We start from the raw sequence: 11,954 nt of genomic DNA on the forward strand, positions 1-11,954 counted from the left end.
TCAAGAGATGTGAATACAATTTGTGGAAATGTTTCTCTTGAGAACTATAAAGTACCAGAACTGGAAACTTGTTTAGATCAGTACTATTTTGAATGAGTTATTTTTAAAAATGCTAATAAGATTAAGACCTGGCATTTACATACCAGTTTAAGATTTGTGAAAAGCTTTACACATATTATCTCATTTAGAACTCACAGCAACTCTGAGAGGCAGTTGTTATTATTACCCCATTTTACAGATGATTTCACCAGTTACTTAGCTAATAAGTATACAAGTCAGAATTTGAACTCAGGTCTGTCTGATTCCAAGTCCAATATTTTGACCACTACAACCACCTACTCTGTTGATTTGTGTGTGTGTTGGGGGTGGGTGTGGGAGAGGAGTGTTTCGGTGTATGTCAATACATACTCAAAAATGCACTACATTTGTTACCTTTCTTACAGTGACATGAAGAAGGTTGGTGTCACCATTGTTGGGCCACAAAAGAAGATCATCAGTAGTATTAAAGCTCTAGAAACACATACCAAGAATGGTCCTGTTCCTGTGTAGAACAGCAAATTGATGAAACCTTAACATAACTAGTTGCTGCCAAAGATGCAGTGACATTTGGAGTTAGCGCATTTCAGCAATGAGAATATTGTTGCAAGTTCCATGCCCACAGACACTCAAATATGAGTAAAAATGCCTTAAAATCGAGTGATAAACTTTTTTTTATCATTTGGTGGATGGTTGGATGGATGTTTTTCCCTCTTATAATAAACGAGTGATTACATTTTAAAAAATTCATTTAAGTCCTTCAGAACAAAATTGTGAACAAGGAGCCATTGAACATAAACTCAGTACCATTAAAGATATGCAGGTGAAGATCATAGTGGACACATGGACTGTGTTTGATAACAGCAGCCCAAATTGAAGAAAAAAAGACTTGCAGTATTTTTATACCCAAAGGAGATCTGTAACAGGTATTTTGTTTCCATAAAAACAAGCTAAATAGAGGACTTTATACCTCAAACTGATCATATTGAATATCCTGCCATTATAATAATATTCTCTTTCATCTGTTAAACTGCAGAAATAAAGTTTATAGTGATTTTATGTAAGAGTTTACAAATGTTTTCTTGGCCTTATGTTAGATTCCCGAAGTATGTTCATTAAGAAAAGTGTCTTAATTTTTTTTAAATATTTATTTTCTTTTGAATTTTTGTTGTTTTATATTTATACTTTGATGTTTAAATTTGGAATTGTTACTGCCAAGTGCCAAATGCTTCCTCAAAAAGTCAGCATTAGAGAACATAATTAACTAGGCAAATAGTACCATGAGTTAGTTCCTAAATTTATGGAACATCCACTTATCTTCTTTATGAATATATATATATATATATGACTTTATCTAAGAAGGAAAAATAAAAATTATTTTCCAGTTCATCAATTACAGTAAGCCCTTAGAGTTCAACCATTCTCTCTCTCAATTTACTAATGACATGTGTTAAACTACTAGCTTAGTGTATTATATGGGCTTTTAATTTTATACATATATATGTGTATATATATACATATATATATGCATATTCTACTAAATAACACTGACATATGACTTTCTTAATTGGTAAAACTATTATCCCTGACTGCATATTCTCTGGGTAGACATCGACAATGTTGGAATTAACTGGAATTAAATTCCCAATTGTTTACATAATGTCTGTTGGCAAATTATAACACATCTTTATGTCCATAAATATACCATTTCACAATGATAATTATTTGCAACCTTTCTTCCCAAATAGCAGACCTTTCCCATATGCAAAATTAGGGCAACAAACCAGTGGGCTAAACTGTTGGCCAAAAATCTTGCAACTTTGGAAAGGTCATTTACTCTCACAGCTTCAGTTTATAAGTCTGTTAGCAGTGATAGTAATTAAGCAAATATACTTCACTTTGATTTTATGTCAATGAATCCTTCAGTGTTGACATCACTGTGAAATATTATTATAGTAAAAGTTCTTCCACTGTATAACACTGTGGTTATGTTGATAAGCTGTAATCAATGTCCACATTAAATTGTGAGCTTGAATAAAGCTTTTTAAAAACATTTTTAACAGACCAATGTCTAAATCTCTGTTATCCATCTTTCCAGTGATTCAAAATCCATAGACAATTAAGCATAACCACTTTCTACAGGAGTTAAGATGTGCAACAAAAGGTGACTATGAACATGCTCAGAAGAATTTGACATATACCTGGTTGAAAACTAATACTGTGTCCGAAAAGATGAGATAACTATCTGTGATTTTTTTAGAATTGCTTTGAATTTCAAATAGTAAGCAAGTTAACAATAAAGGAAGCACTTATTCCACAATATATAAGAGGCACACAAATGCCCATGCCTCCTAAATAACAGCAACGACAACACTTGTACTTTGGTACAATGTTATATAGAATGGAAATTTACCGATGTCATACAAGAAACAATCCCAGATGAAAATTCACAAATGTTGACTGGTGTGAGCTGGGTCGTTTCACCACTACTTCAGCTTTGAGATTAATACTCAAATTCAGTCAATGTTGCTTGTGATTAAATTTATTAGAATGCTTAATTAGGTGGAAGAGAGTATATAACACTCCTCACTATCCCTTGAAAATGTTAAGTTAAAATCATTACCTTAAATCTTTAAAGTTATTAGGAAGTGGTGCCATGTACTGCCTTCTTAAATGTCTTGAAAGAAGAAGAAAACAGTTTCTATGATCAAGTGATTATTTAAGTTCTAAACTTGTACCCAGTCTCATATTCCTTATCTCACATTTTCTTTCTTAGACATTGTCATGGCCATTTGAAAGAAAAAAAAAAAGATTTGTTTCATGGAATCTCAGAAAACTGGGATCTGGTTGCTTAATTTCATTTATGTGGGCTTTGGCTTCCAATTGCAAGTAGGAATTGTTTACACAAAATCTTCCTCTTCCTTTCTACATTTTATTTTTAAGTGACCTCTTACAAAATTGCTCTACACAATTCTTCCCTGTACATATGTAAACATACCAGTGTATGATTGTTAACTGTGGAGTAGAGGTACTAGAATGCTTGTGGCCATCTCCTTGTACACAACTGCATTGATTTCCAGTAAATACAAAACAAGAATCCCATTCACAAAATTATGTACCATATTATGTGTTTTTTATATCTTAAATATAATTTACATATATTATTTATTTCTGTTAACATACCTAGTTTGTGCTGTATTTAGCATTCAATAAGCAATGTATAAATGTGTTTTGATTGGCAATATGTATTTGCTTTACCTTGTATTTTCAAAGCATTACTCAGCTTTATGTTGTGCAACTGTAGATGGCCTCTTACTAATGTAAAATGATTTGTAGTGGAAACATTTATATTTTTATAATAAACATAATGAAAGTATTTTTTAAACATTGTAATATAGAAGTGATTCCTTTCATGATCTAATTTAAGATGTGTGTATCTGTATGTATACTCATACACACATACATCTATCTATAGATAGATAGATGTGTGTATATATATGTAGCTATGTATGAGATGAAAATTTGACCTCAGTCTCTTACTAGCTGTGAGTCAGTTGACCCTGTTTCCCTCAGTTTCCACATCTGTAAACTGAACTTGAGAAGGAAATGGCCAGCCACTCTGGTACCTTTGCCAAGAAAACACCAAATGGATCATGAAGAGTTGGACACAATTAAACAACAATAAATACCTTAGAATTCAAAAATCTCCTTGTTCTTGAAAATCTCAACCATATTGCCTAATTGTGAAAAGTATTAGTGTAGGACTAGTCATACTTTACAAAACTGGGTAACATAATCAGATATCCACATCATTTGGACCACATAAATTTAATCACATAATTAAATGCATTCTGCTTTAGTTACAGGGACTAATTGATCCTGCTAGCATTACACCTAACTCTACAAAGCTAGCTGTGATCATGTGATTAGGTTCTCATGAACTATACATTTATGTGCTTGAGATAGGTAAAAACATTTTAATACTAAAAATCTAACAAGGGCTCCATCTGACTCACAAGTCACATATTGGAGATCAGGAACTGATATGAGAGTGTCTGTTACATGTTATGAAGAAGTAATAGGATGCCTCCAGTAATCATAGTACTGTAAAATAGTTACATCAAGCAACATGGTACTGACACTTCTTAGTTAAGTACAACATAGCACATATCTTCTAGTATAAATTAGAATATTAATACTGTATCATGAAAGATTTTGACTTTCCCTCCAAAAAATATTTCTTCCATAATCAATTAAATATCAAATCATAAAATCTAAATATTTTAAGGAAGAAAAATTACATGGTGTATATACACACACTTACACACATACATCCATATGTTTGGTCTAATGCTTCATGCTGTTATTGATCTCATCAAGTATATAATTTACAAGAATGAACAACTTTGGATTCCAAGTGATACTTTACATACAAGCATCTATAGAAAGACATATTCCACAGGCACACATCACTAATACATCACTTTTCTAGGAGAAGGAAAGAAGGAGGGAGGGAGGGAGGGAAGGAAGGAAGGAAGGAAGGGAGTGAAGGGGGAGAGTAAAATATTTATTGAACTCTCACTATGTACTACAAAAATCAAAGACAGTCTCTGCTCTTAAGAAGTCTTCATTTTAAGTAAATATCATGGAAACAAGACATTGGAAAGAGGTGGCCAGCAAGGCACACTCTAGTCTGGAAAGTTTCAGTAATTGTCATTTGGACCAAAGCGATAGGTTTGTTTCACTCAATTCAAGAACTCTAGCAGAGAATATATGATCAAGGTTCGTGTTTCTAGAACTGGAGATAAGGGTAGGTGGAGGTTAGGGGGTGAGGGAGTATGGCAGAATAAAGGAGTAGTAGAGGTGTTGACCTAACAAGAGGGAATGAAGTCAGTCGTGACGGGGGACATTTCTAAGGAATGGTCTAAGAGAAACAGCCATCAATAACCAGAGTTTACCCCTAGGTCACAAGTTTCTCCAGTGAAGAAAGACCAGAAAGAAGAGGTGAACTTCAGTCAGCTACAAAATCCAGAATGTTCATTGTAATATTGGAATTGGAATATTCATTTACTTGAAAAATAACAAAATTTCTAATTAATGTAAAATCATAGGAAAAGTGAAACAAATTACAATATATGTTGTAAGTAAAATCGCCCTTCAGTGGTAATATTCCCATTTATCTTTGCAATTGGCTATTTTTAATATCATTTGCCAAATGTTCCCATTGATGAGGAGAGGAAGCTTGCTTTGGCAAAATTAAAATCCATTCTCAGAGTCAGGAAGACCCAAATTCAAAATCCAAATCTCTCACCCATACAATCCAAGGATGCATTTGATATTTCTGCCTTTCTGAACTGCATTGTGAGATTTATATGCCCATGGTCGATTTTTATGCATGTGCTATATGCCACTGAGAAGAAGGTATATTCCTTTCTATCCCCATTCAGTTTTCTCCAGATGTCTATCATATCTACCTTCTCTAAAATTCTGTTCACCTGCTTAACTTCTTTCTTGTTTATTTTGAGGCCCCCCACTACTATAGTTTTGCTATCTATTTCTTCCTCTAATTCCCTTAATTCTCCACTAGGAATTTCACTGCTATACTGCTAGGTGCATATATGTTGAGTAATGATATTGCTTCATTTTCAATGGTGCCTTTTAGCAGGATATAGATCTCTTCCTTATCTCTTTGTTTTTGCTTTATCTGAGATAAGAATTGATACCTCTGCTTTTTTTTTTTTACTTTAGCTGAAGCATAATATATTCCATTCCACCCTTTTACCTTTACCCTGTGGTATGCCCCTGTTTCAAATGTGTTTCTTGTAGACAGCATATTGTGAAATGGATTAATCATTCTGCTATCCACCTCCATTTTTTGGCAGAGTTCATCCCATTCACATTCACAGTAATGATTAGTATCTCTGTCTTTCCTTCCATCCTATTCCCTCCCCTGATTATGCTTTTATATCTCACTTCTTGCTTCCCCTCCTTAGAAGTTTTCCTTTTGAGTACCACCTCCCTCAGTATTTCATCCCTATGTACCCCCCTCACTTTACCTATCCTTCCCCTTTGCTACTTCAGCTCTCCCTTGTAAGCACCCTGCTTTTTACCTCCTCTCCCCTCCCACTGCCTGTAGGGCATGATAGATTTTTATACTTAACATATTATGTTATTTCCTCCTTGAACCTAATCCAATGAGAGTAAATCTCATACAATGTTCCTCTCCCTCCCTTCTTTCCCTCAACTATAATTGCTTTTTGTGTCTCTTCACATTAGAATCCTATAGTTAACAGATTGTTATTTTCTCCTTGAATCAAAACCAATGAGAGTAAAGGTCATATAATGTTCATCGCCCTCCCTTCTTTCGTTCTAGCCTAGTGTGTTTGTATGCCTCTTCAAGTGGCATAATTTACTCTTTTCTGCCTCCTCCTTTCCTTTTGTCCCCTTAAAATCCCTTTGCAGCCCTTAACAACTTTTTTTATCATCAGATTAATTTATACCCACACCCCTCTATTTATCCATCCATCCATCTATCTATCTATCTATCTATCTATCTATCTATCTATCTATCTATCTATCTATCTATCTATCTTCATTTTAAATGATGCAATAATTATAAAGTCCTCAATATCATCAGGTATCAACTTCTTATATAGGGAAGTAAACATTTTGCTCTTATTGAATCACAAGTTATGTGATTATGTATGTGTGTGTTCTTTGTTTACCTTTTCATGTCTTTCTTTAGTTTTCTATTTGAAGATAAAATTTTAAATTATGCTCTGTTTTTTTTTTCATCAGGAAATCTGGAAGCCCCTTATTTCACTGAATGGCCATCACCTTGCCTGAATTATTATGCTCAGTTTTGCTGAATAGTTGATCCTCAATTGAAGCTCAAACTCTTTTGCCTTACAAAATATCATATTCCAACCACTTGGATCTTTTTTTTTTTTTTTGGAGGGGGTAAGGTAGGGAAATTCGAGTTGAATGAATTGCCCAAGATCACATGGCTAGTTTTGTGTTAAGTGTCTGAGGCCAGATTTGAACTCAGGTTCTCCTGACACAAGGGCCAGTGCTCTATTCACGGTGCCACCTAGCCGTCCCTCCCTTGTATCTTTTAATGACGAAGCTGCCAGGTCCTGTGAGATCCTGATTGTGGTTCTGCAATTTTTGATTTGTTTCTTTCTTGTTGCTGGCAGTATTTTCTCCTTGATCTGATAATTCTGGAATTTGGCTACAATATTTCTTGGAGTTTTCAATTTGGGATCTTTTTCAAGAGGTGTCCAGCGTATTCTTTCAATAACTATTTTACACTATGGCTCAAAGAAGTCAAGGCAGTTTTCTTTCATAATTTCTTGGAGGATGCTGTCCAGATTTTTTTTCCATCATGGATTTCTGGTAAATTTCTGGTAAACCAATAATTTTTTGATTATCTTTCCTGGATCTGTTCTCCAAGTCAGTTGTTTTTCAATGAAATATTTTACATTTTCTTCTAATTTTTCAATCATTAATTTCCACAAGATTTGAGGTACAAATTTTCTCCCTGTCTTTCCCCTACAACTCACCACAAGATAGCAAGCCCATTTAATATACCTACACCCAATCTGCTCTCTTTAATATCCAGCCCCATGCCCCACCCCCAACTTTCTAGTAAGGCAAGATGGAATTCCATACCCCAGTGTCTTTATATCTTATTTCCAAGCTGAATGTAAACAACATTTTGTGTTACCATTTGTTTTTAAAACTTTAATTTCCAGATTCTTTTCCTTCTTCCCTCCTCACCAACCCCCACTGGGAAGACAAGCAATTCAATGTATGTTGTACATGTGTAGTTATGCAAAACATTTCTATAGTAGTTATAATGTGAAAGACATTTCCCTCCATTCTATCCAGCCCCGCACTTACTCTATTTTCTACTTTGACCCTGTCTTTTTTCAAAGGGTTTGCTTTTAACTACCTTCTCCCACAACCTTCCCTTTCTTCTGGCATCACCCCTCATATCCCCTTAGCTCCTACTTTATTATAGGGTAAGATACCCAATTGAGTGTTTATGTTATTGCCTTCTTAAGCTAAATTCAATGAGACTAAGGTTGACCCATTCATTCCCTTTCACCTTCCTGGTCTTCCCCTTCATTGTAGCAGTTTTCTCTTGCCCTTGCTTCTTTTATATGAAATAATTTACCCTATTCTATATCTCCCTTTTTTCTTTCAATATATTTCTCTATTACCTCTTACTTTTATTTTTTGATATCATCCCTTCATATCCAACTCATGCTGGGCCCTCTCTGTATGTATACACATATTCACACACACATATATATTTCTACACACATATGTCCTCCTATACATGCATATATATGTATATATGTATATACATAAATGTGTGTATATCTATGAATATGTGTATATATGTGTGTATATGTATATGTGTGTGTGTGTGTGTGTGTGTGTGTGTGTGTATAGTTTCTTCCTGACTGCTTACAGTACTTTCTCCTTGACCTGGGAACTCTGGAATTTCACTATAATATTCCTAAGGGGTTTTCTTTTGGAGATCTTTTCCAAGAGGTGATTGATGAATTCTTTCAATTTCTATTTTGCCCTCTGGTTCTAAAATATCAGGCTAATTTTGCTTGATAATTTCTTAAAAGATGATGTCTAGACTTTTTTTTGATCATGACTTTTAGTAGTCTGATAATTTAAAAATGATCTGTCCTGAATCTATTTTCCATGTCAGTAGTTATTCCTATGAGATATTTCACATTGTCTTCTATTTTTTCTTTCTTTTGGATTTGTTGTATAACACTTTGTTTTCTTTCTCTTTTTTAAGTCACTCAATAAATGGGCATTTAATAATTGAAATTAAGACTATGGGGCAGCCAGGGAGCACAGAGAGTAACAGCACCGGCTCCAGTGTCGGGATGACCTGGAGATCAAATCCTGGGCTCAGACACTTAGCACCCACCCAGAAACACCTGGCCGTGTAACCTTGAGCAAATTACTTAACCCCAATTGCTTAAAAAAAAAAGAAATTAAGACTAGCGTTCATCAACAAAAGTTGCATACTCGTTGACACCTTGTTTTCTAAACTATAGGATTATCACAAAGTAAATGTTATTCTTAGGCACTTTTCTTGTAGTTTTGAGGCAAGTATATGTATGGGGGAGAGGAGTTCCCTACTGTTCTCTTTATTTCTTTATGACAGCAGAAACATTCAGGTGAAAGTAACATACATCTGTTTAGCAGAAATGAAAATATAACAGTTTTATTCTTCCTCAATTGTGAGATTCTAATTGTTTAATCTTCACAGTTTGAATTCACTTGGCATTGGCTCCCCCTTTAGGCTAGGCAACAAATTCTTAACTGCAAGCACTGACATAAAGTTTCTGGTTCCATAGGTAGCACTTCAGTGAAAGGAGAAGATGGTTTACAGGCAGTGGTTCAGGGGTTGTGACAACTAGCCCAGCTGTTGCAATTTGGTCATTATTCAAAGCCTGGTAAAGGTCCTCTTGGTTCACCACATCTCCCCTGCTTATGTTGACAAACACAGCCATTTTCTTCATTTTCTGGAAGAAGTTCTTGTTGTACATCAACTTGGTTTCAGGGGTTAAAACACAAGCCACCACAACAAAATCCAACTGGGCTAACTGATCAAGAGGAACAAACTCTGCTTGGAACTCAGCTGCGTCCTTGGGTTTGGGCTGACGTCCAGTATATAAAATTTTCTGGACGCCAAATGGTTTTAGGCAATAGCTTGGCCTGTCCTTCCCGGCCTGATAATTCCAATTGTGCTGTTCAAGAGCTGGTGATCACACAACCAAAGTGACTTCCATGAAGTCCAACCACCATTCTTCACTTCCTTGATTCCCTCTGGCAGCCGGCAGCTGGTGGTGAGGAGCAAGGCCACTGCGAGCTCCACTGTGGCATCTGTCAGGATGTCTGGTGTGTACCCCACATGAATCTCTCACTTTTTAATTTCTAGGGCAAGATGGTCAACTCCTGTGGATAATGTGCTGATTACTTTCAGATTGGATCCTGCAGTGTCCAGGAGTTTTTTGTCTATTTTGTCACTTAAAAGGCAAGGAATACTCTGGGCTCCGACCACTCCCTTTGGCAGGTCCTCTCTTGATATTGGCTCATCTGCCTCCCACTGTTTTACTTTAGAAATTCTGGCCTGGGCCAGCAGGGCCTGTCCCTCGGGATAGCGGGGGGGATCCGCTGGGCGATGAACACCTTCATGAGTCGAGCAGTTAGCCTCATCTCTGCGCACCGTGGAGGAAGGCTTAAGAAGCACGGCTTTGGTAGGGGGTCCACCTTGATTTCTAATAAAGTCATTAGCTTCCATTTTCTCCCATCTTATTTTGAAGGAATTTTTTTCTTCAGTGAGCTTTTGAAATTCCTTTTCCATCTGGGAAATTTGGCTTTTTTAAGCCATTATTCTCCTCATTGGCTTTTTGGGCCTCTTTTGACATTTGAGTTAGTTTATTTTTCAAGGTGTTATATTCTTCAGTCTTGCCGTTGACTCATTTTCATGATTTTCTTGTATCATTCTCATTTCTCTTTCCAATTTTTCCTCCACTTCTCTTATTTGATTTTCAAAATCCTTCTTGAGCTCCTCCATGGCCTGTAATCAGTTCATATTTTTATTGTAGGCTTTTGATGGAGGAGTTTTGACTTCGTTGTCTTCTTCTGGTTTCATGTTTTGATCCTCTTTGTCCCCCCAAAAAAGATTCTATGGTCTTATTGTGCTTCCTCTATTTACTCATCTTGCCAACCAATCACTTGACTTTTGAAGTCTTTGCCATGGTAGAATTCCTCTACCAGACTGAAGAGAGCTGTGTCCCAAATTGCTGGGGTTTTTGTAAATGTTGTTGACAAAGCTGTTGTCAGAGCTACGAGGAGGGTGCCTGTTCTGCAGCCACCACAAGCTCTGACGCACTGGCATTCTTGACCCCAGCACCAGCACTCAAGACTGTGACCCAGATCCAAGCACAGCAAAGCAAGAGTTCTTATCCTCTGAATGGTTGCTTGGCCCCCCTGAAATCTGCAGACCAGGAACTCCAGAGGCAAACATGCAACAGCAATTGCAGCTGCTGTGCCAGCCACCACCTCTGCCACTCTGGGGGTTGGGACTGGACCATGCTCTTCTTCCCCCCCATTCCAACAGGATTCCCTATCTACCTTTTACTTTCTCTTGGCATTTGTGGGTTGGGAAGTTTACAAACTACCACAGCTGCTAGTGATTCACTCTCCTGAAGTCTGCCATGGCTGGTTGAGCCTGCTATTTGAGGCCACCTGGGTCTGGGTTGGTGCAGCTCATACAGGACTGTGCACGGCTCCCAGCCAGATAGGGTAGACCTTTCCTGTCAGCCTTGCAGGCTGCCTTCAATGAGAGATTTGCTTCTCTCTTTCACTTTGTTAGTTCTGTAGCTCTAACATTTGTTTAGAGTCACTTTTTACAGGTATTGAAGGTGATTGGTGTGGGAGCTTAAGCAAGTGCCTGCTTTTTCTCCTCCATCTTGTCTCCATTCCCTATTTCCTGACTTTTAAAGTGGATTTCTGCTCCTGGGGTACAGAGGGCTCTGCCCCATGCTTCTCTAGGTGGGAGCTAAGGGGCTGCTTGCTGACATTGTGTGCAATAGCCTTTTTGGTGTCTAGACTAGGCCAAGGCCAGGAATTTCATTGTTTTCCCTTGGTTACCCTGTGGCTCACAGAGTCAATTGTCAAGAGGGATGGTCTGGCCACTTCAGGTTTCTGGCTCTGTGCCCTGGGACTAGAAATCCAGCAGGTTCAGCAGTTGCTGTCTGAGCCCTGTTGGTATCTGCAGTCTCCTGATTGTGCTAAGGCACACCTGGGCTTCTGGTGGTAGTGCTTGCTCACTCCACCCCCTGGATTTTCAGGATCTCCTCCTGGACAGCTAAGAG

The 11,954-nt window shown here is 37.1% G+C and overlaps 1 protein-coding gene and 1 pseudogene across 2 annotated transcripts in view; one reads left to right on the forward strand and one right to left on the reverse strand.

Moving 5' to 3' along the window:
- EPHA3 (EPH receptor A3) overlaps positions 1–3,436 on the forward strand; it is a 531,109-nt gene extending 527,673 nt beyond the window's left edge. For both annotated transcript variants that reach the window (XM_069093930.1, XM_069093929.1), the window contains exon 17: positions 444–3,436. In XM_069093930.1, coding sequence (XP_068950031.1) covers positions 444–549 — 106 coding nt within the window. In that variant the 3' untranslated portion in view covers positions 550–3,436. The remainder of the gene's footprint in view (positions 1–443) is intronic.
- A 5,873-nt stretch (positions 3,437–9,309) lies between these two features.
- On the reverse strand, positions 9,310–10,290 carry LOC138165533 (glyoxylate reductase/hydroxypyruvate reductase pseudogene; annotated as a pseudogene).
- Between the last annotated feature and the right edge of the window lie 1,664 nt (positions 10,291–11,954).

Source organism: Petaurus breviceps, unplaced genomic scaffold (genome assembly GCF_028583685.1).
Source record: "Petaurus breviceps papuanus isolate PSGF00001 unplaced genomic scaffold, PetGlider_PUasm1.0 213, whole genome shotgun sequence".
Classification (NCBI taxonomy): domain Eukaryota; kingdom Metazoa; phylum Chordata; class Mammalia; order Diprotodontia; family Petauridae; genus Petaurus; species Petaurus breviceps.